The sequence below is a fragment of the Strix uralensis genome, chromosome Z (genome assembly GCF_047716275.1).
Source record: "Strix uralensis isolate ZFMK-TIS-50842 chromosome Z, bStrUra1, whole genome shotgun sequence".
Lineage (NCBI taxonomy): Eukaryota > Metazoa > Chordata > Aves > Strigiformes > Strigidae > Strix > Strix uralensis.
The window spans coordinates 57,373,575-57,400,989 of record NC_134012.1 but is presented as its reverse complement, the minus strand read 5'-3'; the positions used below and the strand labels follow the sequence as shown (position 1 = coordinate 57,400,989).

The 27,415-nt window shown below is 36.6% G+C and overlaps 1 protein-coding gene across 5 annotated transcripts in view; it reads left to right on the top strand.

Moving 5' to 3' along the window:
- Positions 1-27,415, top strand: part of APC (APC regulator of WNT signaling pathway) — a 99,896-nt gene that overhangs the window by 36,598 nt on the left and 35,883 nt on the right. For 4 of the 5 annotated variants that reach the window (XM_074856750.1, XM_074856747.1, XM_074856749.1 and 1 more), the window contains exons 2-6: positions 4-156; positions 17,809-17,893; positions 18,834-19,035; positions 24,957-25,065; positions 26,670-26,783. In XM_074856750.1, the coding sequence (XP_074712851.1) occupies positions 22-156; positions 17,809-17,893; positions 18,834-19,035; positions 24,957-25,065; positions 26,670-26,783 (645 nt within the window). In that variant the 5' untranslated portion in view covers positions 4-21. Of the gene's footprint in view, positions 1-3; positions 157-447; positions 551-17,808; positions 17,894-18,833; positions 19,036-24,956; positions 25,066-26,669; positions 26,784-27,415 lie in introns of those variants that run through there. The other variant, XM_074856751.1, reaches the window with a different exon arrangement.

Sequence of the window (27,415 nt, the reverse complement as noted above, 5' to 3'; positions counted from 1 at the left end):
TAGGGCTGAGGGTAGCCCAGGATGGCCGCAGCTTCATATGATCAGTTGTTAAAACAAGTTGAGGCATTAAAGATGGAGAACTCCAACCTTCGGCAAGAGCTAGAGGATAACTCAAATCACCTAACAAAACTGGAAACTGAGGCATCTAATATGAAGGTACTGCAAGCTAGGTGCCTGTGTGCATCCGTGTTTCTGTTACTGCTTTTTGTGTCAAGGACTGGTAGTTGCTCAACAGATTTTGTGTGCCTTTATATTACTATAGAAGTCCTTTTCCAGGATGTGTTAGGGAAAACTATCAAATCCACTTCATAAATAATTTTTTATTTTTATTTTTTATTTTGTTTTTTAAAGTTGAAAATTGAAATATTTCAAAACAGTTTTTTAGAAACAGTTTCCAGTTCTCATAGCTTCTTTTCTGGTGTGTCCTGATAAGTACTACCATTTTAGCACTTCCAGCAGGAAGTCCCATCTGCTGACATGGTTTGACAAAAGCAAGTATTGTTCAGCTCTTGAAAACATGGGAAAGACTGGAGGTTTTCAGTGTTTTAAGGTAAGTGTAAAAATTCTGGGGTTTGCTACAATTAGAATATTGAACATCCCAGAAGGAAAAGTTAACTTTAAAATGAGACCGCAAGTTCTCCAGCCTCTCCCAAAGCCTAAATTCATACTTAATAATTTCACCGAGATCTATCCCATCTGGTGTTTATTGGCTAGATGTAGGCCTTCAGGGCCACCTATCCAAGAGAAAACACTAGGCTCAGCTGGAATTTAGGTGGATTTTGTTCAGTAGGAAGATACGTACACAGCTGCCTCCATGTGATCCATGACACTGAACAAGGCAGAATTTCACAAGCATTATAGCTGCATGAATGTAGTGCTCTTCCTAAACTGACAAATCATGCTGCTTTTGTGAACAGCCAGCAAAACCAGGCTGCTTTTGGTACCTCAGTTAATATGGCTCAGAAATTGTTGGTATTTCTGCATATACTCCTGTATAGGGTAGACATATTCTAAATACTCAATAACATTTGTATGCCCATCTCCTTGCTTTCTAGTTTTCATACCACTGACTTACTGTTCCTTTATAACTAATCTTTATTTTTTTAAATACGGTAATCTGATGAATATAGCAATTCAAAATACTTTGAACTGAACTTTCTTTTCCTTCAGCATGTGGGTTGTGACCTGTATATTCACTGTAAGAAGAAAAGTTTTCTTGTGTTCTGAAGCACTGTCACTAGTTACAACACTTGAAAGACACAATTTTTTCAGATACATTTAATCCTTGCATTGCAGTGTAAAATGAAGATGGCTCTGCTGTCTAAATTGAGATGAAATTGTAGTCCTTTACACTAGCTACTTGAAACAGTGGTTGGCATTAGCAGCTGTGGAAAAAAAATTGTTTGCTCAGTTAAGTATCTGAAAACTAGTTCTGTCATTCATACTGGTTTTCTTAAGATAATGTTATAAAAAATTTGTCAGTAACTCCCATTCCCTCCCTGTCACTGCAGCCTAAAATAAGGGAGGGAAGAACAGATGATCTTCCTCATAGTGAAAATGTCTTTTTTTACCTTTCTTTATCCCCATATAGTTCTTTGGTTTTTTTAAGTAGATAATTAAATTTTAAATTTCCACTGACCTAGAGACAGACCAGCTGTATAAGCTGGTCTCTACGGCTTAGTCTGGGATGTGGAACAGCTCTCTGTCCTTACTACCTGGCAGACCACCAAATGGAAAGTGGCTCTATCACCCTCCACAGAGGAGTGCTTATAAGCATATTCAGAGTAGATGTCAGACTCCTTCTCTTCTGAAATGCCATTCTAGATCTAAGGAATTTATCCTAAAAACCCTCCAACTCAAATATCAAACTCAATATGTTTATTTTCATTTTGGGGGATGGGTGGGGAGGAGATTGTTCAGATTTTTTTTTTTTTAAATCCATATTCTACAAAGAAATCCTAATCAACTGTGTTCCTCAGGAGTGCTTGCTCCTGCAGCTGAACAAAGAAGCTGTTTCTTTCCCTTGTTTGTTTCAGATGTGTTTGAAAAGGGTCGAAACCTAGCTTTGACATGACTTGAACCTGAAGGATGATATGGGAACGATCTTGGAGTCTGTGGGTGAATTTTGATGGGGATCGTTGCAGGATTCTCTTTAGTCTGGAGATAATTTTAGTTTTGCAGCCTTTTGGAGAAAGTATACCATGACTTTGTTCCACTGAAAGAAACTGCATGCTTTGTCTGGTTCCAGTGCCATAATTAGGGATAATTACAAGAAAAGGTAATGAGAAGAACCAGAGCAGTGGAGATTGAAAGCTCTTTGGCTACCATATAAGCAGTTAAAACTCCAAATGTTTTGGAAAAAATGATCCTTTGTGAGAATGTAATTGTCACAGAGCCCTAGCAGCCCCTCCTACCAAATAAAATCCCAAATATTAGTGGGACAAGGGGAGCAGTAGTGGGGAAAGTAAGCTGTGGTTCTGTGGCAGATACCACTGTTCTTGCACGGTGAATTTTGATCTGTGGGCTAGTGCAGAAACATCTCGCAGTGTTTCTCTGGACTGTTAATGTGTTTGCTTGTGTCTCCTCTTTTGCCTTATATTCTTTAATTGGTTGTGAATGACAATAGTTAGGAAGGGCATTTTAAAGACAATCTTTAAAGAAACTGATTTTTCGAGTAGTAGTGTTAAAATGTTGTGTAAGAGCCTCGTCTTTATAATCACTCCATTTCAGAAATATAAGGTAATCGTACTGGAATTAAAAGCTTAACATGAGCTCATCTTGCATATGTATTTATTATAAACTGCTAGTGACCTATATAAGAATGATGTCTGAATGCTTCATGTTTAAAGCTAAATTTCATGTTTAAAAGTGAAAAGTGTCTATTTGCTGATGAGAAAACAACATGATGTGTAAAGATAAATGTGATAATGCGGGTCCAAAATGATTAGTAAAACAGTGTCCACTTTGTTTTTTAATTTGTGTTGTCCTAGGGATTAACTATTCAAACAAAAGAAATCCCTCAGAGTGTTATGACTAACTTCAAAAATTCAGCTGTAACTGTTGGCTTACTGTCAGATGAAATACAGCTGTTTGGTACGATAAAATGTTCTCTCTGCATCAACAAATATGCTGTTTGATTGTCGGTGAAATGATGATGTTGGCCCATAAATGAAGAAGAACGGTTTCTAGATGTAGATGGTAACAGTAACTGCATAAAACACAGACTATGGACAAAATTAGAAAAGAAACAGCATAGTTTTGTTTTAATTCAAAAACTGTAAAATTCATGAAGAGACAAAAAGCAGTCCAACATGAGCTATACTACTTTGTGCATGTAAATGTAAGAGACGTTTTGTCACTCTCCTGCCTGGTTCCTGTAAAAGACAAGTATGTTTCTGTCAAGGATGGCATATATAAAATCTGGGGGAAATAGGTATATGTAACTTAACTTCAAGTACTCAAGAAGCAGCAGAAGAATAACATCATGCTTGATTTCCACACTCGTTGAGCACTTGGATTTTACAGTAAATTGAGTAATGCATGTTACCTTGGGTAAGAAAGCCATCTTTATTATATGTGGTGCTCTGTGGGCAAAATGTTCTCTCTTTCATATAGTACACTTAAAATTATATTCTACATATCATTTTCCAGTTTATTTAATGTCCTCTGTATTGTGTCTACATGTATCAATAATAAAATAGGAAGTCTGTCACTAGAACTGATTCAGATTTCTTGGATTTTTTTGAGAAACATTTTAATGAGCTAAATATACATGTAGAGATGTATAAAGATGTATTCATGTGGTTAAACTCTTGTTCTCAGAAAATCATGAGCTGCTTATGCATGGAGATTTTTACAGTTTTTTGTTTTGTGGCATGTGGTTTTTTGGCAGATCATTGTCCTCATATAAAACTTTTAGTTTTAATAATTTCCTGTAGGTTTTTTGGTTGCTGTTTTGTTTGTTTAAGGAATTCAGGCTTAAAATACAAAGTTTTAGAGAGCTAGTTATTATCATGTCCAGTGCAGGTCTAAAGAGTGGTTTATTTTTGATGTGGATGGTGTTTGTGGGTTTCCTCTGCTATTTAGACAGCAGGATAATAATCCTCGGAATGCTATTATGTTGGATTGGAATGGATTTTGACTAAATAAAAAAGGAAGTGCTAAGTTATTTTGAGGATTTTGATTCTGAAAGTGTTTGTACAATGTTAAGCTAAGATAATGTGGCTGCAAAAGAAATTTTAAGTACATATAATATTTATTGCAGTTTTGTGCATACTTTGTGAGGTTGATTAATTAATACTCATTAGCAGAATTAAAGGTAAAAAGTGTGCTAAAGAAGAAGATGCCATGGCGCCTGTTTTTCGTGTTGTTTCTGTCATGATGGATTGGTGGGAATATGAGAAAGCTTGTATCTTATTACTGAGTGTAACTTATTACTTATCACTGTGATTGTATAATTAAATATGATTAAGTTGCATTTTATTTTATCTGTAATTATAACTTACTATAATATCTTTTTATGACTATTATACAAATCCTTAGCAGGAATAGCAGACTGACTAGCAAGTTAGCAACTTAACAGTTACAGTAGCTTGTTTGTTTCATTGAGAAGAGGGAATCTAAAAAATGTACTGCTTCCAGCTTGGATTTTGTTAGCATATATTTGTTTATAAAAACAGAAGATTGGCTTTCAGAATGTTCCAGGAACTAACTGGATTGCAGTGTTTTGACACTCTCTTACATTTTTTGGACATGAACTCTTTGTCAACCTTGTATGGAAGTAACATTTTGTGATCTATAAGCCATAAGAGTTTAAAAAAAAAAAAAGAGTGCCGATTCTTTATATCAGGTATACTAGTGGCTGAATCACATCCTTTTTTTTTAGAAGTTTACACTTGTAGTGACATAAGATTTCATATAATATTGGTACCCTTTATCCCCCTTGCCTAAATTTTAAGATTTGCTTTGAAATGGCTGCTGAGGGATTCTGTCTTTTGGAATGTGTGACTACTTTTATCAGACATCTCATTGATTAGGTAAGTTAGGTGATCACATTTTCTTTAACTCAGCAAACTCCATTTTATGGACATACAATCTTCTTAGCTACCATTTCTTGATATTTAACCTTGAAAATCCACTTTATTCTGATCAGCTGTCTCTGATTATCAGTGTTTAATGATCCTCATTGTAGAGCACAAAAGGTACTAGCAGGTATTTTTGTAACTGACACAAGAACTTTTAGTTCACTGTTTCATGGTAAGCTGTGTGCTTGCAGATTAGAATTTAAAGCCTAACATGTTCACAGAGACCTCTGATGCATACAGTTTTAACTATTGTGTCATGTGCTTTATACATATGTAATGTGTGTCTTGTATATAAGGTTCGTTAATGGATACTCACGTTTGCAATCCCACCTTCAGAAAGCTAATAACAGTTTTTCTTCTAAGGTACTAGAAATAGCACTTTTTGCTGGGGATACTTACAGTCTCAGGTAAAGGGACTTCCCATCTCTTTCCAAAGGGAGAGTGTTTTTAGCTTTATCTTGCCTTTTCACTTTTTCCTTTTATCTTTGGAGAAAAGATTTTTAGCTGGCATCACACACAGTGAAATCTTTCACCAAGGCATACAGAAATAAAAAAATAATTGAAAAATTGTGTTAAACTATGAAACCAAAGCATTTGTTACACAGAAGAGAAATGTTTATGTTAAAATAGATATATTTGATCTGGAGTTACAATTAGTGAATAGGCTACACGTAGTGAGCAAACTGGTATAATTGGAGAAGTTTGTATTGAATCTTGAATTGAGTATCTTGAATATTAGGCATATTGTGCATCCTGTTAAACATTAGAGTATTAGCATCATTTTGAGAACAGTCACTGGAAATCTGATTTCCAAGTGATCTTAGTTATTTGGTATGTTGTTATTTCTGCGAAGAGGTCAAGTCAGATATAACATAGTGGATTATAGTTGCTTCATGGACCAAAACCACTGTTGTGATAGCTCCACAGTAATTGCTCATATGGAGCTTAGGGATATTTCCTTACTCTGAAGATAACATCTTCGTGGCCCTGTCTCGAATTTAAGTGTCAGCAATAAGACTTACAGAACAAAGGGATGAAACAGATACAGTGAAATGTTAGAAATCAATTATATTCACCCAAGTGTTCGAAAGCAACTTGGGTATGAAATTGCTGAACTGTCAGCTGTAAGGTATAACCTGTTCCACCCTCTCTCCTTCAGCAGTTGAGAAGATTGAGGTATTACCCTTTTGGTTTTAAAAAAAAAAGCAGACTATAGCCTAAGGAGGAGGAGAAATCATTTACTGGAGTGATTGTGAGATCTGGATACTTAAAATTGTAGTCATGCAAATTATTACCTTCTGTCAAAAATCTTCAGTTTTTCAGGCAGTAATTTCTTGTTTGTTCATGGACCCTGAAGTTCCTCTGTGGTAGGTTCCCTCCTTGCAGCAGTTCACTAAGTATGGCTTCTTAGTCAAAGCTTCTCTTCTGTATAATCCACACTATGTCAACCTCACTGCTCAAGAGAGATCTTCTTAGTTAGGTACCCCCTAACTCCTGAGATCCTTTTTCAGCATGTTTCCACTTGCTTCCTTACGTATCTTACGTTACTTGTTGTCCATTAAATATAATGATACATTGTCAAACTACAGAATTCAAACTGAAGAAAGTTCAGTAACTTTTTTTTCCACCAGACAGCTGCATTGCTTACCAAATTAGTGTGTATGTATGTAATTTCCCTGCAAGATCCTTTACATGTTTAAGTCCTTCTGTTTAGAACAACCACTTGCAATTGTCAGACAAAGGTCAAGATCTGTACTCGGTGTTTAAAATGGCCTCAGCATGCAAGTTATGGAAGGTGGCAAGTGTGATGCCACTTTTAAAGAAAAAAGTTCAAGAATAACTGCTGATCTACAGATCTGCAAGCTTGAGTTTGTAACGGACATTTGAGAGAAAACACAGTAAAGAGTTAACATTTCTTTTTTAGGGAGAAGTGTAGCTCACAAATACGAGTTCTTTGAAGGAATTATTGAGTAGGAGGTAAGCAATATTGGCATTGATGAGTCTGCTAGGATTTCTGAAATAAGTTTAATAATGTCCCTCATCAAAGACTTCGGAAGAACCCAAGTTAATTTAGGAAGGTTCTTTGATTACTGTCCAACTTAAAGGTAGAAAATAAAGAGCAGAATAAATAGTCAGGGTTTGTTTTTTTCATTTTACCCGTAGTGCCCTAGTGAGATTTCTGACATGACCTGTGATTTTTCAACGTACTCATAAAGTTATCTGAAAAAAAAGAATGAGTTGAAAAAGTTTGACTGATGATTTTCAGTGTGGTAAAAATGAACATGGAGTGTGAAGAGTTGCAGAAGAATCTTGTGGTATTGAGTGACTGAATTGAGTATGTGGCAAATAAAATTCAGTGTTCTGAAGCGTAAAACAATCATGATGGAAAACAGCCATAACTTTATATACATAATGAGGGATTTGAAATTAGCATGGCAACAACATAGGAAGACGTCTTAGAAATACTGTAAATATCGGAAAATGTCAGGGGATTTTATAAGTGGTCAGATTAGTGCTTAGTTTAGATCCAAAAAGTCATTCTTGTATTGGGACTTAGTGGGCATACATAGGGAAAAAAAAAAGCTATAATTATGTCAGGATAGACACATGCTGCATCCAGAAGTTGAATAGCATGATGAACCTCCTTAGGAAGTATCTGGTAGAATTAGTGTAGGTGCAAAAAAAAGTAGGTGATACGACAAGCTTCCTTAAGTGGCATGATTGAATAGAATAGGGCTTTTCAGGTGGAGAAAGCAGAAAGAGAGAGAGGGACAGGATCAGAAGAATGTTGCTGAGCTCTAAAAAATCATAAATAACTTGAGGAAAGTTAATAGGGAATGATTAATTTCCCTCAATACCAGATCTAAGGGACATCAAATAACATTATCAGATAACAAGTGGAAAACAAACAAAATATGGTTAGTTTCTTATCATTAAGTGTTTGCCATGGGAACATTTTGATGCCAGAAGAATTGATCAGGAGGTAGTACCGCTGGAGACATGGTTTCAGGAAGTCTGCAAGTCAAGGCCAGCTGGCAGATGGGGAGAGGACATACAAGAGAACAGAACAGTAGGTTTTGTTTTGTTCATATGTCTTCACTAGGTTCCTGCTGTTGGAGGTGGGATGTTGGTGTGAATGGGCGTTTGATCTGTCTCAGTGTGAAGGACAGCATTTGCTCTTGGTTCTGTTCCTATTTTTCTCCCAGCTGGGTTATGCTCCCTTAAGAAGGGAGGAGGAGGACAAGGAGGAATTTCTCTCCCTTCTAGACCGCCCAAGCATTGTGAAGGAGAGGGAGAGGGGCCTTCAGAGGTGGGGGGGTGTACTGGAGTGGGCTGAACAAGGGAAGGTGACAGCAGCAGCCTGGGAGCCCATGGCTGAAGAAGAAGAAGAGCCTGTGGCAGAATAGGAGGTGGAGCCCTCTGCCTAGTCAGTGATGGAAAGCCCTTTCTTGAACCAGGTAGCACTCTGCAGTTCACATCTGCCCTGCAAGGGTACAGGAGGCAGTGGGACAGTCGTACAGAGACTCAAAAATAGCAATTGAAGTGCCTCTTCAAGTAACTTTTTTCTTTCATTTGAATGGTTAATATTTTAATTAAAATGTTAGCTAATTATCCTGGTTTATAGTTTATCATTTTGTTTAAAAACCTTTCAGTCTTCTTTGGGAGCTCAAGAGAAAGTGTTAATGAGAAGATCTAGCTGATCCACCGCAATGCTCTGTCCACCTGAAAAGTAGCATGGTCCCCAGTGCATTAGTTTTTATGTTCCTTAACAGTACTTCAGCAAATAATTTCAGGGAAGCATTTTTTATGAAAATTTGTACTTAGGTCAATTGGGACTGAAATTTGTGGTAATCTAACTTCAAAAATTCTGTACAAGGTGGCACTAGGATAACTTTGTCACATTAAAAAGTGGTAGGTTTTGGGTGGTGGGTTTTGGTGTTTTTTTTAGGAAACCAGGGTTGTTAGGTTATTATATAAAGGTCCACAGAATTTGAATAATTTAAGTTGCCGTTATGATCCCATAGTTCCTTATAGTTTATGAAGCAGTTGCAAAGCGTCATGATCATCCTGTGATGTCAGTACTATGCTGCTATGAGACTGCGGACACATTACCATTTTTTGCTGTATCCATCAGTTCAGGTGTTTGGTTTTTTCGTGTTTTTTCTCTAGTTCTGCCTGTGCATGCCTGGCTTACAGCTTTTTGGAGAAGAATCCTGTTTACCTGGATACAGATGGTAGTGAAAGAAACTTCTGGTTTTTGCTTGCTACTAGCAGCAGTTGAACATAAATTTTCCCTCTTTAATTAGCCAGTGTGTCACCAACTCATGAGAACCTTCTAGGATGCTCTTCCTTTGCTCATTGCCATGCAAGTAGTGTACCTCATAAAGTGCCTGTGTTGAATCTGCCCTTGTCCCAACATTGTTTCCATACGTCTTCCAGCCAACTCTAATGAGTCAATTTCATTTCGTCTGACTTCTTTTTCAACATTCTAGCTGATGTGGGCAAAGTTAAGGAGTTTTTTTTATACTTTGTACTCATGGCTCTTATGTTATTTGTATGGTACTGTGCGCTCTGCTGACTTAACAGAGCTTGGTTTTCTTCTCTAAATTTCCATTTTTTTAAAGCTTGTTTTGATACATGCTCTGTCTCGCATACAGTAGAGGCTTTGTCTTGTTGTCATTGATACTTCACTGAATTTTGTTGTGGTCCAGCTTCAGGGGAGCTTTAAGCAGGAACACAAATTACACCAGACAGTAAACGGAAATGTAGAAGTAACTAGAAGTATTCTGAAAAACAGCTCAAGGTGCAGTAGCAAATGAGGAGTTTGTGTAATGAGTTTCCTGCTTTTGAGAAGGAAACTAAGGCAGGGAATCAATTAATTGAAAGCATAAATTAAAGAAATTTCTGTGCAGTTCTTGTTTGTATCAGTTTTCAGTAGTGGAGACATTGCAGTGAATCTGACTCCCAGGGCTGTTTATTGCTGGTAGCACTAACAAACCTTGTGATTGAAATATACTACAAAAAAGTTGTAATTTACACAATAGAGTTTATTTAACACAGATTTTCATGTATATAATGATCTGTAGAGAGTCAGAAAATATTTTTTCCAGAAAATATATTTTAGTAAAAAAAATCTTTTCAGTATTAAAACTAAACTAAAGCTCCATCCTCTTCTGTCAGCTGGATTTTTTAGCCAAACCATGTCTCCTTGAATAAGCTGTGGTCTCACTATGAGTGGGTTGCATATGTCATGGAAATTGCACAACTGCAGTCATCATCAGAAAACACTGTCTGCAGATAGCTGATCTAATGGAAGAAAGTTCAGTGAGAATTGTGGGATACAGATCTTACATAGCACTGTGGCATCCTGGGCAGTCGGTGCTCAAAGTCCAATTATATTCATTACAACCTTCCAAAATATTTTGATTCAGTAATACTGTATATTTTGTTTTCAGTGTAACTGAATTATGTTTTGTATCTTGAAATAATACAGATTTTTAAAATTCACTGCAAGTTAACTTTGTTGTGCACAATGATGAATCAGCTAGCTGTAGAAATTTCACATTATACCTTTTTAATAAGAGACAGCTTTGAAAATACAGTAGTAGCATAGGATCTGACATGTTGAAGGTCAGGTCCTCTTCCAACTGTTTGGCTGTGTAGGCATTTGCACAGCAGATACTCATATACCCTTGCTATTTGTGAAAGCCTGTTTTAGCTTTATATTCATCCCATTCTGCACAACAGGTGTGACAAAAATGGACAGAACATGGTGACACCTTGTTTTGTTCTTTGACTAGTCATACTAGCTTTCTCTTTTTTTCTACGAGTCTTCGTGTTTGCTTTATTTAACTTATGAGCAGTCTTACTGTACATAATAGCTAGTTAGTCTAGTTTGAGAGTGAAAGGAGCTGTGTATAGTCTTACAAAGGCTCTTCATCTGGAGAATTAACTCTTAGGGGCACACTGGCAGATCACTAGCTGCTATCTTTTTGCTGCCTAGTAGTCTCCCATTGACACTGGCAATGCCTATTTTCAGGCTGAATTTCTAAAGATTTTAGTTTCTGCTCATGAAAATATTATTTTTCAATGTTTTTCAACAAATGCATTGTTTGGTGGACTAGTAGGGAGAAGAGGCATTGATTCAGCAGTAATATTCCTTGCCTGTATAAATATTTGTGGAATAGGTGCTAAATTCTGAGCTTCCATAACTTGGGCTGTGTGTATTCATCCAGTATTTTCTTTCCAGTATATGCTTGGTTTCAGTTTAATTTCAATACATCCTTTCCCATTGTGTAAGCACTTGAACTTTTGAAGTCTTTCAAGGGAAAATGGTAATCATGGTTAGCATGGGTAACATTACATGCTTTTTTTTTGCTTTTTTTTCTTAGTATGAACTTGCATCTTTCTTCTCAAATTAATTCCCCTACTTTCAGGTGGATTTTGTACATGTAGAACATTTTTGTGTTGCCCCACACACCCATGTTTTCGGAAGGAAAGAGGTGATATCTATCTTAAGGGATATAAAGAACACAGGTGCATCAGGATTGTGACATAAAGAGGAAGAATACTAGTATTACAGTAGATATGCAAGGGATAGTACAATGGATAGATTTTCTAAAAATTAATTTTGACGATATTAATGTGTATTGGTCATTATATAAATTCTGATGTGTGAGTGGAAGAAACTCCCAAAAGCTGAACTGATTTTTACAACTTTAATCAAATGATGAATTCTGGGAAATACTTTTCTTCAGTGACTGCACAACTAATGCAGTCAGACATTTGCAAATAACTTTCTAGGTTTAGAACTAAAAATGTGGTTATAAAAATAATTTAGCATCTTACAAAACGCAGACATTTAAAATATCAGTGAATTTATTTAAGCAGTAAAGAAGCAGCAGTGGCACTATATTGTGTTTGATTTTTTTAAGTTTGTTGGTATGTTTTCACAATAAGTAATATTTTTAGCATGATCTTTGCAATTCTGAAGATCCTACCAGAATCCAAATTGATTGGAAAACTGAAAAAAAATATTTTTTAATTTTGTTTTTTAGAATTTAGTTGAAATTGAGCTAGTGATATATATAGTTACTGCCATTACTTCAGCCAGCATTCTTTCTGAGCATAAAATCAGATAATATTAGTTGATCTGACAGTGAGCTTGCACTAAAAACTTAGTACTTCAGTATGTAGTTACAGCAAGTGACAGCTCTTGAGCATGGTGGCATGAAGCGAGTATTCTTCTTTTAGGTAATGACAGTGTTTGAAATTAAAATGAACAACATCATTTCACATAACAAAAGCTTTCCTCTTTCTACAGGGTTAAAAGTTGAGTTGCTCCAGGGTGTCATCATTGCTGTTACTGTTTGGATCTGGTTATAGGGTTGAGCAACCAGAGTGATTGCTTGGCACTTCAGGCAATTAGAGGGGGTCCCACCAAGCTTGATTGTAGCAGTGTAATTTGCCAAAATGTACAGGAATAAAGGGCCTCTTCTGTAGCTCTCACTTGGCCCCTGTGAGTGTTGTACAATGTGTTAAGGCACTGTCAAGTTATGCAAGACCTTGAACTTGAGTTTATGCTATCTATAAATGCATAGAAAATAGTATTCTGGTGTCCATCCTTGTTCCCACCTTGCTATTTGACATCTAATGTTTTTGTTGAATTTGAGTGATGGATGTGCTTTTAATATATGTTACCTTTTTTTCTGTCCTTTTAAACAAATAATAATTGAAACACTGTGCAACACTGGGTTGAACTTCAAAAATCACTTTCAGTTTAGAGTGCAATTGTATGTTATCTTTTCAGCATATTGGATTAAAAACATGAATACAAATGCTGTCAGAAATGTTCTTATTTAAAAATACTGGTGATTTGGTTAAAAATAATAGTTCTCATTCAGTATGCATATTCCCATCCTATATAGTGCTAAGATAAATGTTAAATTACAGTCTGAAATTGTAAACACTTTCTATATTTGTGCAGTTAAACATGTCTTTATACTCAAATGTTGTAAATACAGTGGTAACCAAGGTAAGCATAACCTAAAAAACCTAAACGGAAGAATGACTCAGTTTGGGTTTTGTTTACAAACATTGAAAAACACACACAATGAAGTCCATGTGTATATATGTATGTAGATGACAGGAATGTCTCTTCACACAGGCAAAGTATAGCTATTAGCTAAAAAGGAAGAACAGGTATGAAGAGTATCTTACTAAAAATTGATTGATAGAATAGCTTTTGTTCGAAATCTTTTTAAATGTAGACTCATACTTACCTTTAAGAGATCCAGTAAATTTCAGAACAGCTTGTTGGCTTACTATTCCAGCTGATACTGGCCTGTGAGTATATCTGGCATAGTACTGCCAACAATTTCATATGTTTAATTTTCATGATGGTTTTCATACATTTTGCATTTGCTGAATACACAAAACTTTTAAAAAAATAAATACAAGTAGTAAAGCTTATTCTATTTAGTCTCTCTTGAGTAAATTCACAGCCCTTAAGCAATTTTATTTAAAACCCTTACCACTTAGCTGGGTGCGTGTACTGTTTCTTCTCAGTATTTTTCCAGTTGCTTGCTGACCGGCCTGATGTTTTTTATTTAATTATCCATAAAGTAGTTGTAAGGTGAGGACTATATTCATATAGTCCAAACAAAACAAAAAAATTGACATTGTTTCTGTACTTCACAGTCCAAAGACTGAAGACAGAAACCTTTTTAAATGATGATGAGTCGTAGGGCCAGCTCCATTTCTAAAAGCATTCTTTTGTGCTTCCAGTAGGACAAGATAAATTAGGTCATATTTAAGTGACCATTAAAATAATTTGATTTACATTCTTTAAAAGAACAGAAGAAAACTTTTGCAGGCTTCTTTATAGATACACTTACGTTTATGTATTTTTTTCATAGTCACTACTAAGTCAGTAAAGAATTTGCTTACAGTGCTATAGGTGTATTTATTTAAACTTGCATAACTAAACAGAATATTAATTTAACTTTAGTTAAATTGATTCAGGTTTGTTTGTGGAGAAGATTTTACACTATTTAGCAGATGTGACATCAAATGTAATATAAAATTATTGTGGGAAAGTACTATTTCAAAGCACTGCATTAATCTCGGGGAAAAAAATGGGAGAGTTGCATTTAAACAGCATTAGTGTTGGAGTCCTGGAGTTATAATAAGTGAATAAATAAAAATTTGCATTATCACAGTAATAGATATCTTGCCCTGTTTCCTCCAGGTGGATTATTGCAGAAGACTTCTCTGTTCCTTTATTAAAGTAAAATTGTAAATTCCCCAATTTATCATTCTAGCACCCTGTTTCATTTTCCACTAGTACCTGGCCCAGGGGCTGCATCTTCCTTTCTAACATTTGTCTGCTTCATCAGCTTAGATTTCAAAGTGTGCTGTGATTGAGTTTGAAATTGATGTCATAGCCTGATAATGGGCATTGTTACCTTAGCAATGGTACTATAGAAAAGAAATGTAGAAAAGTATAGGAAAGAAAGCTTTACCCATTAACTTGAAAAAAATGCATGTGCTGTTGAGAAAGAGGGGGACAATTTAAAAACTAAAAGTTACAACCTAAGTTAATGAATTGTAGCAGAGAAAATTGAGAAAGGTGATCCAGTATGCTAATGTTTACCTGTTGCCAATATTCAGAAAGAGCAGTCCATAGTTGCCTGGACATCTAAGTTATGTAATATGGTAGTGCAGGAAAAGGTGATAGTATTTCAGTTCAGCTGTTCATATTGGCTCTTGAAGCAGGAAGACTCATAGGCAGGCATCCTGGCTTGTATTAGAAATAGTGTGACCAGCAGAAGTAGGGAGGTGATAGTCCCCCTGTACTCTGCACTGCTGAGGCCACACCTGGAGTATTGTGTCCAGTTTTGGGCACCTCAACACCAGAGAGATATCGAGGTGCTGGAGCGAGTGCAGAGGAGGGCAACGAAGCTGGTGAAGGGCCTGGAGAATAAATCCTGTGAGGAGCGATTGAAGGAGCTGGGACTGTTCCATTTGAGGAAGAGAAGGCTGAGGGGAGACCTCATCACTCTCTACACCTACCTGAACGGACATTGTAGAGAGGTTGGTGCTGGTCTCTTCTCACAGGTAATTAGCGATGGAACAAGAGGGAATGGCTTTAAACTGCAACAGGGGAGGTTTGGACTGGACATTAGGAAAAAAATTTTCACAGAAAGATTGGTCAGACAGTGGAATAGGCTGCCCAGGGAGGTGGTAGTCACCATCCCTGGATGTGTTTAAGGGTCATTTAGATGAGATGTTGGGGGATATGGTGTAGGGGAGAACTCTGTAGAGTAGGGCTGATGGTTGGACTCGATGATCCCAAGGGTGTTTTCTAACCTGAATGATTCTATGATTCTATGATTATGTAGGAAAGTATTCTGAACATACCATTTCTGAAATAACAGGACTGCCATGAAGAGAGGTGAGAAAGAGGCTTCTAAGAAGGCAATGGGAGGAGGGTTTGGATGTTTGGGCTGGGTTTTTTCCCTGCACCAAGGTGCTGTTCTCAGAGAAAAGGGATTCATTAGTTATTTCTAAATTTATTTGAGTTGACAGATCTTTCAGAAGCCTGCAAAACTCCCAAGATCACTCCACATATCCACATTGCCCTTTTAGGCTTTTAAGTTAAGGCTGCTGTCTGCAAATGTTATCTGCCCTTATGTCAGATAGTGTGGGAGTTCTTCTTTGAAAAACACCAGATTACTTGTTGGTCTGACGTTGCTGACAAGGCAGATGTAATGTATAGAGATGGCTGGGCCATATGGCTAATGAGGATGCCCTTTAATGTACTTAAAAGCACAAGCACAGTGGAGATGTCTTTCCAAGAGTAGTGATTTTATCACACCAGACTTGATCCTAAAGGCTGTGCCAGCATTAACAGGTAATACAGTAAGAGCAGAACTGTAGATGAATTTGTTGATGACCCAGTGTGCATACTGTTTCAGGGGATTTTGGTTTTGGTCTAGTTCCAGCCTGGTCCCATGGAGCGAATGCCCATTAACAGTCTTGAGTATAACTGTTGACTTGGTTTGATCAGGAAGGAACTTGGTTCACCCTCCAAGATCACCCTACGATGTGAACCAGAGTACAGCTGATGGGTCAGATGGGAGTCTGGTGTCAGACCGATCCAAACTAAAAAGCAAATGTGGACACACAGCTTGACTCCATCAGTCAGGCAACATGTAAATTGGGAAACTTGGCCTCAACTCCACTTGCAGAGTTACTTCGGCAAAACATAATCAGAGTGTCTGTACTCCAGAATTTCTCTTCCTAGAGTACCAGCATCTAATTATGCAGTGGGCAGCTGCAGTGACTGTTTGCTCTGAGTCTGGTTCTTGGAGATTATTTCCCCAGAACCCTGTGCAATTCTTTACTCAAAATTGTTTTCTTTTTTTTTTTTTTTTTTTGGTACAAGAAACAACACTTTGAATATAGAAAGGTTCAGTAGTGTGTCTGCTTAAAGAATGTCTTGACTTCTTGTAGGTGCCATTTTGTTTCCTTTGAAAGGAGCAGAATGCATTTAAAAGGTACCTCTGTACAAGTTGCAAGAACCATTAATGTTGACAGTGATGTGGAGATCTTTTAAATTGTCTAAAATTAATTAGTTTTCAGGTCTGAACAGAAGTACACTTCTGGGTGTAGAGTCTAGGTATGAAAAGTATGGAGTACCTTTCATTATTCAGAATTGTTTTAATTTCCTATTGCTGCTTCTATAAGTATTTTCTATGCCACAGTATGAAAAAAACGGTATTTTAAATTCTAGTAGGGGCTTTTTGCCTTGTGGCCAGTCTTTTCAATTTATTTTTGCTATTGATGTATCTGCCATTATGATATAAAAAAGGCATTCGCTAACTTGCATTTAATTTTCTACCTGAATTTAGGCCACTGAGCATTAGGACCTGGGGGCTTAAAGCCCCCTTTTAGTGTAGTAGTCATCATTGTTTACTATGAATACTTTTGTGCATTAGATGATCCTTCAGCTATATAATTTTATCATACCTAGTTTCAGTAGTATACGGCAATGTTCTTGGCTTTGAAGCTTCAGCTGCATGAAAGAGTCCTAAATCTCTTTCTTGTAGGCGTGGGGGTAGTGGTGGTAGTAGTAGTAATAATACGCCAAATCATGTGACACCTTGAAGGGATCCTAAGTCTTTCCCTCATAGATGTGGTGTTGGTAGTAGCAGTAGTAGTACTCTCCTTACTGGTTTACAGTGGTGCCAAGGCCGCACAGGAATTAAATCCTGTGGATTACTTCTCTGATATCTTTGAGGTTTAAAAAGTGTGGTATTCAAGATGCTTTTGTAACTTTTAGTTATGTATCCAAATTTTATTTTTACAAGACTAACTTTAGGTAACTAATTTCTCTGTGCTTTCATTTCTCCATCTGTAAATTAGAAATAATTGGTACTTACTTTGACAAGAACTTTTAAATAAGCTGATAGATTGGACTACCAGAGAGGATGAGTTATTCAGGATGTACTTTACATCATAGCAGTGCTTGGAGAAATACTGTAGAATATATTTGACAGCAATTGAAGTTATGACATTTGATCACTGCTCACATGAAATATAGTTTACATCAGTGTCTCAGTAGCTGTTACATAAATGTGCACTTGAGGGCAGGATAAGATGTATTTTCCTTGTGGTTTATTATTGTAAGGATATCTTAATTAAGCTTAATTTCTTACAGGAGGTGCTGAAACAACTACAAGGAAGTATTGAAGATGAGGCAATGGCATCTTCTGGACAAATTGACTTACTGGAAAGACTTAAAGGTAAATCTAGAATTATGTTTTAAGTAAGTTCATTTGTTTCTCAGTTGTTTTTTTCTTTGGGACAAAATTTTCTAACTCAGCTGCATCTTCTTTCCAGTGCTGACTTTGATGATCGGGCATAGTCTCAGTGCCTGTTATTTTTGCTAAGCGTATTAAAACACATTCTCAAAAAAAAATGTTTTATGCTGCTTTTATGCTTTTGCTACTGTTGCCCTAGGGCTTCATGTGAATTGCTTTTGATATAACTTGCATTTCATTCAGTTCTTCAGAAAAAATACCTTTGTTTAAGTTAATGATGGATTAGTTCCACCATTTTTCTCAACTTGTTTGCATGCTCTGCCCTCTCCATGTCATGTTACTGGAATTATATCTGTCACGCTGCAAATTGATGCATGCCCACTTCCCTAGAGCATGTGCTGAAATGTGCATCATCCCATTATATGGGGTGTGCAAAGAAAGCCCAGACCACTGACTCCCTGTATACATCTATTATCTCTACTACTGTACCAGAAATATTGTAGGGGATGTCTACATTTAAGGGCCCTGTGATGAACGGAGTTGTCATCATTTACATCGCAGTGAAGCATCTGCAGGATCTCTGAGAAAGAAGCTGTTAGGAACTGGGCCACAAGAACAATTCTTATGACATTTATGCAAAACTCTGCCCATTTCTTAAGTCTTCTGGGAAAGAAGCAGGCAGACTCATGTGGGGATACTGTTCTGATTGTCAGGATTGCAGTTTGGCCATCTGCTCAGATGACTAGTATTCTACAAATGGACTATTAAGATTGGTTTTGTTCACATTATGTTCTTCTGTGGATTTCTGTGCAAAATGTTTCCATCAAAAATCATGGATTTGTTCAGGAAATAAGCAGAAATTGTCTTCTGAATTTGTGCTGCTGAACTTCAACTATGAAAATGTTTACTCTTTATTATTCAGAACTGAACTTGGAAAGTACCAGTTTTCCTGGAGTGAAGTTACGACCAAAGGTGTCCGTGCGTTCGTATGGGAGCCGGGAAGGGTCTGTGTCAAGCCGTTCAGGAGAGTGCAGTCCTGTTCCCATGGGATCATTTCCAAGAAGAGGATTTATGAATGGAAGCAGAGAAAGCACTGGTTATTTAGAAGAGCTAGAAAAAGAGAGGTAAATTTCTTTGTTTATTCATCCAGTATGGATTGACTTCTAATTTTAACATGAAAGTTTACTGACACACCTAGTATTTAGCTATCGTGCATGTGGTTTTGATCACTGGTATATTTATCTTGACAGATAAGGAAACCTGGAATCTACATTATATTTATGCACACGCACACAAAAAAATCTTAAAACATCATATGGTTTTTACTGCTTCTTCATATATGCATTTCATTGGTACTCTTTGTTGGCTGAAGGTTATTCTGTTTTGATCAGCAGATTGTGAGCATCTGAAATATACTTAGAGAGAGGTGTTGGAGCATCCCAAACACCTCCGTATCCCCTCACCACCGTTGATAAGTGCTGAAACTGTAACAATGTGATGGTGCAGTCTCTTTCTCTTTTTGTGCAAATGATTATAACTGCCATAGCTTGTTGATCAGTTATTTACTATTAGCAGGCATTTACCTAGTGATTCTGCTCTCTCAGCAAAAATGTCAGCTAAACAAAAACATTTGCTCTTATCTTCAAGATGTTGTTCCCATCTGATGTTTTGTGTTGGCAAAATCATGGAATTTCTTTTCCTGGGAGGTAGTGGTATCCGTGTAATAGGAAGAACATACTTTCAGGGCATAATACAGATTTGTAGCACTTTATCAATCACTTACAGAGGAAATGCAAAGTAAGAGGCATGCAGCTGTTTCCACTGAAGACATCTTTATATCTTAAAATGAACCTTACTGAAATTCCAGATGTTTTCAGAGGCCTGTCTGTAAGACAGGGTTTCCTAAAGATTTGGTCACTGACAGCTACTTAATGGATGGCATGTCAAGCTGGGGACTGCAAAAACAAATAAACAGCAACACAGTATTTTTATGCCTAGTAGTCCTTAACAAGCACATTAACAAGTGGAAAAAAATCCACTTTGTAGTCATAGTACAAAAGTTTGGCAGGTAGTAAGTGGTTTGTGGGCAGCCCTTCAGAAACCCCTCCTCTAAAGGGCCTTTTCTGGTGTTCAGTAAAATTTTTTCAGTCAAGAGCTCAAAGGAGTACACTTTTCCTCCAAGGTACTATGTCTAGGCCCCTTTCGTTCCTATCAGTAGAATGAAAGTAACTTCCTATGGGTCTGTACTGAGCCTCTTCTAGCAGCCACTCTATTTTTTCATTTTTCTAGTTAGAATCACTAATCTTATTTGGTCTGTTGCATAATATTTAGATTCCTGAGGAGCTGTATAAGAATATTTAGGAATTTGGGAATCTCTTCCCACTTGCTCATCCCATTATTCAAGAATCTAATGTGTCTGTCATTTTCCATCTTAACAGAACAGTGTACTTGTTTGTATTCTTCCAGTGCTGATTTTTGCTACATGTGATACTAAAATCTTTAAGTATAGTTAGGACTTTAAGTTATGATTCAAATGAACTCCAGGTCACTTGGAACAAGAAGGATTAATTTATAGCAGCTGGAGTTCTTCAAGGTGGTTAGCACTGCCTGATTTATGATCTGTGATCCTTTCCCACTCTCATGGATTCTAAGGTGATAGTTCTTTGGACGTTTTTCTCGGTGATAAAGACAGCTTAGACAGTGAACTGGTCTTTGTTCCAAATAATGCTGAAAAAAAGGGATAAGGATATTTTAATTTCAGATGAGCTTAGGCAGTGTTACTGTCACAACTGATGGTGTAAAGATGCTGTGGAGAAGATGATATGTAGAGGCATGGCCAGATCACATCTGGCTTCATTATTAGTGAAATGATGGATAATCCAAACTGCCCTATTCTTTATGCTGTTTCAGGGGACATGTAGAAATGTGTAAGGCATTGATGTGGACTCTGGGTAGCCAAATGTATCAAAATTTCAGGTGAGGGCTGTAGGACCACGCACCTGAAATCACTACAACTTCTGAAAGAAAATTAACCACTTATTTCCCTATGCTTTGTGCCTGAACTTGTTTAGCATACTTACTAAGTTTCTGTGCTTCTAAACATGTATGTAAACACTTGTTACTTGCTAATAGAATTTTTTCTGGCACTTAAACAGACTTTCAAAAAATTCTTGGAACTTGCCAAGCCTGAAAATATTAAAATGATTTAGAAGAAAATAACATTATTTGGAAACCTGCAGCAGGAGAAGTTGCTACTCAGTGTCTTAGCACACTGGCACAATATATGCTGCTCCTGGGCAACAGTGTTTGGGCAAGGACCAAACCATGTATTAACTGTGTGTGAAGTTGGCAAATTCACAAGATGTTTATTAATAAACTAATTCACTAGATATTTATTAATGTAAACAAGTAAGAAACAAGAAAAACACTAAAATTTGTTTTGTATTGAAAAAATTATTTAGCTTGACTAAATGTGATGTTCTGAGGGGAAGAAAATTAATCAATTGATTCACTTACCAGAATGATGAAATTGCCTGTTTCTCATTGGCTTAGCTCTCCTCTAATTTCAAAGTCAAAAAAAGAAAAGATAAAAAAATGGGAGATATATATTTTTAGGTTGCCAATTTAGAATACACTATTCATTAAATATCTCCTGCTTTCTCTCTGGCTATTTTCAGGTGTATTTGGTAAGACACTGTATCAACAACAAAACTTTTCAGAATATGCTGCAGGTTACATTTTGTGTTGGTTTGCCTTTTGCAATTCAGTAAATTTAATAATCTCACCTTCGTAAATTTGTAATTTAACAGTAAAGATGACAGTCTTATGATGAATTTTTTATGAAAGTGTTTCTATGTCTTGTTTATCCCTTCTGGTTTATGCCACTTCATTTTTTATTTTCTTAATGTTGATTTTGAGCATCTTCTCTGTCTCATGACTTCTTTCTCCCCCCACTCTTATCTCTCTTTGGCTGACTGTACAACTTACGTAAGTCCTTACAGCATCTATCAGCAGTGTTCCATTTTCAAGATGTTATTTTATCACCTACCAGTTGTAGTAAAAGTATTACTTGTAATTGTAACTTACATAATGCAAGTAGGGTAGCATATAGTTTGTTTCCCTTCTCCCTTTTAACTGGGAATAACATTGACATAATTATGCAAAAAAGATTTCCAAAGGAAGAAGCAGGTTTTCTGCATTCATTCAGCTTCATATGTTGTCGGGAGCTTCAAAAACACTACATTAGAGAAGTCTGTCACCATACCGACCCTTCAGAAAAGCAGTTCAAATTGGAAGCTTTTTGTTAAGTCATAAAAATAGTGTAAAGTTCCAAAAGATTGCTTCGTTTGCTTTGCTGAATTCTTACTGAACCTGACAGTGTATGACAGAGAACAGAATTTTCTCTGATACTGTGAAAGTGCTGATGTAAACAATTCTGGGATATAAAAAGAGGGAATAACTGTGCTGGGTTTTTCCATCGTTTTTTTTTCCATGATCATCTTAAATGGTCTTCTAACCTCAAGAAGTCCCAGAAGGCTGAGGAGCCATACTTCTAGTTGGTGTAGTATCTGATAGTAATGTTAAGTGCACGGAGCAGCTTATCAGACACATCTACAGAGACCTGTTTCTTATTTTCAAGGCAACTGAAGTAAAACCTGCTATAGTTGTACCAACCCTTCAGGCTTTGTGCTAAGAGACCTTAAATACATTGTTAAGACCTGAATTCTCAAGGAGCAGTGTTACCAAACTAGTAATCTGAAATAAAGCATTACTCAGAAGCAAAAGTGACACTATTAAATTAAAGGAGTCACCCTCAGGTCATGCATTATGTTGTTTATGGAGCAGTGATGGTTCTTAAGTTCTCTTCTGGCTACTAGCATCCGTTGTGCATGTCAAAGCAGATTGAATGACACAGTGTCTCACAAACTGAATACCCTACATTTTACAAGAGGGTCTTAATCACATGTTCACTTAGCTGAAAGTAATCCCTCCAGTTCTTTGGCATCCAGAGGCAGAATTAGTCAGTCCTTTCACATTTGCAAATCCTCATATGGTAAAAATACTTTTTATAAGGATTGCATTCATTATGCTTTTGCAAATTTGATTTCACAAACCGGACGCAACTGGTTCATGGGCACCCAGTGTGGTAAAAAGGGAAGCCATGCAGAATGCCTGCATGTGCAGAGGTCAGGCACCCAGGGTGTGTGTTAAGAGGATGAGCAGTTGGAAGGCCAAAAAAATTACTTCCGTCACAGGCTTTCGCCGAGCACCATCTTACTAGCTTTTCCTTCAGTCTGTCTAAAGGACTGAAGGAATTCATGCCAGCCCCATCCTTGTGGCTGAAAAATTACTATTTTACTATAATCCTGCTACGGTTACCTGCAACAGTATGGTAACTGTTGTTTCTTTTCACTGATCTTGATTGTAAACCTGTCTGATGTAAAAGCTGCCCAGTAAATGACTTAATGTGTGGTCTTGGCATTCTTAAAACAGTTCTGTTTCAACATAACTGTTGAATCAAATCCGGAAATTTATGTAATTCTGTTCATGTTTTAAAACATTCAGCACTCTTAGATGTGTGTAGTTTTTCATTCTCTTGCTAATTTCCTGTTTGAACACTGGTCAGGTCACTTGCAGTGGGTATGGAATATAAATGTTAAGTCATCAAAACTAGTTTGAAACTTTTTAAAGCAGGAACTAAGTCTAACAGATCCTGTAAAACACATATTTTTAAATTCTTTCTTCTACATGAAGTTCTGTCATGTGGAAGTTTGATTATGTTCATCGCAAATCATGACTGGGATGCATTATCAAAGTAGTCAGGGGAAATTTGTATTTTTGTTGTATGTTGTGTTTTTGTTCCTTAACAACTTACAGTAATTATCCATAATGTGTTTGTGTGCTTTATAAAAGGTTCATACGGCTGTTGTTCAGAAAGTCTACAACCTCAGTTTAGAGAGAGGGATGCAGCAGTTAAGGGATGGAAAACAGTACCAGGAAGACTTGTATGCAGCTTTCTGTCTTCTGAATAAGTGTTGATTTTAGCATTTCCATTAATGTTAGTGAGCAATATTAAAATGTCAGAAGGAAGAAGAGTGCTCAGAGAAAGCATTTATAAGAAACTAATAAACTTATATTTAAAAACAAAACAAAACAAACCCCCCACAAAACCAAGAATTACTTTTCTGTATTCTCCTACTAACCAGATTTTGCCAGAAAACTTTAATACATATTTTGGTGTAACAATGAACGCTATATAACTATATTGATAAAATTCACAACTATATAAATGTAGTTCATGAAGGACTGATAAAATAATACGTAAAATTTCTAATACATCTTTTTCTTGGTAGTCTGCGTATATTAATCTTCTTATCTTTCTCATAGGCTACTCAGGTATGCAGTATGCTTATGATACCCATTTAAAATGTTTTAAACAGCTGCAAATGCATCCTGTCTATAACATTTGATGGAAAATACATTTTCAGAGTATTTTTAATACTCAGAGAAATAGCTTGATTTTATGTTCTGTACCCATCATTTTGGTATGGGTGACAAAGTTAGTAAGGAGACACTGCAAAGGCAGATGAGATAATTTAATTCAGTAATGTGATTCAGGGATGTATATGCTCCTGTAACATCCAGGCCTTTTCTTAAATGTATTTTGATGCATTGTACAAAGCATATTGTCTAAAAGAAGCAGGATACAAGTTAACACACAACTAATACCTGTTTTCTGCTTTCAGAAAATGCCTCTTAGCTTTAGATTTCAAAGTGGGTTTATAGAGAAACGTAGGTATTTTTCTCTTTTATAGATGTGGACCTGATATACAGGAAGCTAGTGACTTGCTTAGCACAGAGGAGTGGATAGGTTGTTTAGCCGGGGCCAGGGAACTGCACCCACGATCTCCAATACCTTCTTAGTGCCCTCTTCAGATCTGGTTTCTCATTTAACCTTTTTTATGGGTATCAGTGCCTATTTCTGTAGTTACATATGGTAATGAGATCTTAATAGTGAGACATTTCCCACTTTTGTTTTTAATAGATCTCTTTTACTTGCGGAGCTTGAGAAGGAAGAGAAAGAAAAGGACTGGTATTATGCCCAGCTTCAGAACCTGACTAAAAGGATTGATAGTCTCCCCCTTACTGAAAATGTAAGTACCTTCAGTATGCTTAGTCATGTATCTGGTGCTATGATCTCTGTTTAGATGCTACTGTGTGTTTTTATGATTTGGTGACATTCTCAACTATCAATTTAAAACATTTTTTTATTCTCTATGTAAAGCTAACTTAGCCTAAATAATGCATTTTTCCATATATAATTCTACACGTTAAAATTCATACCTATCAGTATAAATGTCAGTGATAGAGAGGATCACTGGAAAGTTATTGTGACAAATGGATTACATGTCAGTAGGCTGCTTCCTTAAGTCTATTCCCCGGAGGCCTTTTCTCTATCCATTCTGATATTTAGCGGATTCTTTTACTTTTGAGAGCAATATTAGCCTAAGAGACAATTTACACAGCAGCTCTTAATTCATAACAACAGCAAGTGGTGCTATACCCTATGCAGGTATTGTTGCTCCAAGTTTTACCTTGGCATCTCGAAACTATTTATAGTAAGTCACCATTGTCTGGGATAATGAAGATCTCCGATATCCCAGATAGTACAGGTTTTCCTATTGTCAGACCTCAGCAACTTGGATATATTTGCAGTGCATTCTTTCACACATAAAGTGTTGGGAAGACCTGGTTGCTCATCTTTAGAGTCATATGTGATCAGGAATCAGTCAGCCTCCTGGAAATGGAAACAAATGGAAACACTTCCGTGACTGGGGTGAAACAGCTGGACTTCAGCAAATCTAACACTGAGTCATGACTGAGCTTATCAGAGCACCCGAAGCAAAGGGAGAAGGTCTGAAAGGGATCTTGAGGAAGTGCAACCCATTCCCTAAGGCACTGGTAGCTGTATCTGTGTCACTGTATTATCTCCCCAGTTTCATAGGTAATTAATTAACTTAATTCTTAGGATTAGGGAGCCTTGACATCTGCATTAAATCTCTCTTATGGTAATTTATACCCATTTCTACTTACTACATCCACAATGGAATCACAGATTCCATTCTTTTTAGTAGCATTTTACATGTTTGTAGATGACTGTCTCTTTCTGACTCTCTGAATTGACCTTGGTGAAGTCTTCTGGGAGGACTGCTCTTGAAGACTCTTCCAAACTGAGTAATTGTCCAAAGCCAGTGAAGTGTTTTGCTCCTGCCTTGAAAAATCTATCAGTTGGAATGTCTTCCCTTAAGCTGTGTTGTAGTTCCTGAATTGAACACTTGTGGTTTTTTTACAGGATAGTTAAAGCTGGATTAGATAGCAGTAGTATGAATGCCATCACTACGTGCGGTAGTTTGATACCTATGAATATTTTTGAAAATACTGATTCAGATGGCTCGAATAACAATTTTGTTGGTATGCTGACACACATTTGTAGCCAGATGTTCCAGGCTTTCAGTGAATGATACCATCTCAATGTTTATCTATTCTATTGAGTCATTTGACAAAACTTGCAGGTAGTATGTTGGTTGGACAACATTGTTCTTGTTTTTAATAATGCAGTCATATTTTAAGGATCTATTATTGTTGTTTGTTTATGAAGTTTGGTGTGGAAAAGCAATTGTTCTGCTTTTGTTCAGAGAAATACCTAGTTTACATAAACGTTGTTTACTAAAATGCTTTCTCTGTACTTCAATTTCAGTTCTCCTTGCAAACAGATATGACCAGAAGACAGTTGGAATATGAGGCAAGGCAAATCAGAGCTGCAATGGAAGAACAACTAGGTACTTGTCAGGACATGGAGAAGCGAGCACAGGTATAGTTTGTTTTTCATTATTAGAAGGAATGGAAAAAGTTTTCTTGAGTTTTTATTAAATTATTGGTGGTTGTATTTTTAAACTGTGTGTAAACACAGTGATACCTTAGAGCATTTAGGTAGCCTTTCAAATACAAAAATAGGAGTCAGAACATAGGAAATAACTACTCAGTAAAAAGTACCCTCTTCTGCCTGTTTAAAAGGCAACTTGTGAATAGGCAGAAGTAGACAATTTCTTCAAAAGAAAGTATTTTTTTTGTGATTATTTGCTTATAATTTATTACCATTGTAGCCTCAAACAAACACATATTTGCAACTGCTTTATTTTGCATCTGTCGTGCTGGGTTTTTTTCATGCTTTTAAGTTTAGAATAAAACACAGCTATTATTGTTAAGTTTCCTTAACCAGAAACCATTTATCAAGGAATAATCTTTGAAAACAAGGTATTCAAGTAAAATGTAATTCACATACATATCTGGAAGTTGTTTGCTCTCACCAAGAGTTGTTTTGCACTCATGATGAGAACATGTACAATTCTGTATGCAAACCAAGTTACATACATTTGGAAGTATAACTCAGAATGTAATTGTGTGGAACCTGTAAATGGAATAGTCAGTTGCTTGCTGGTTATA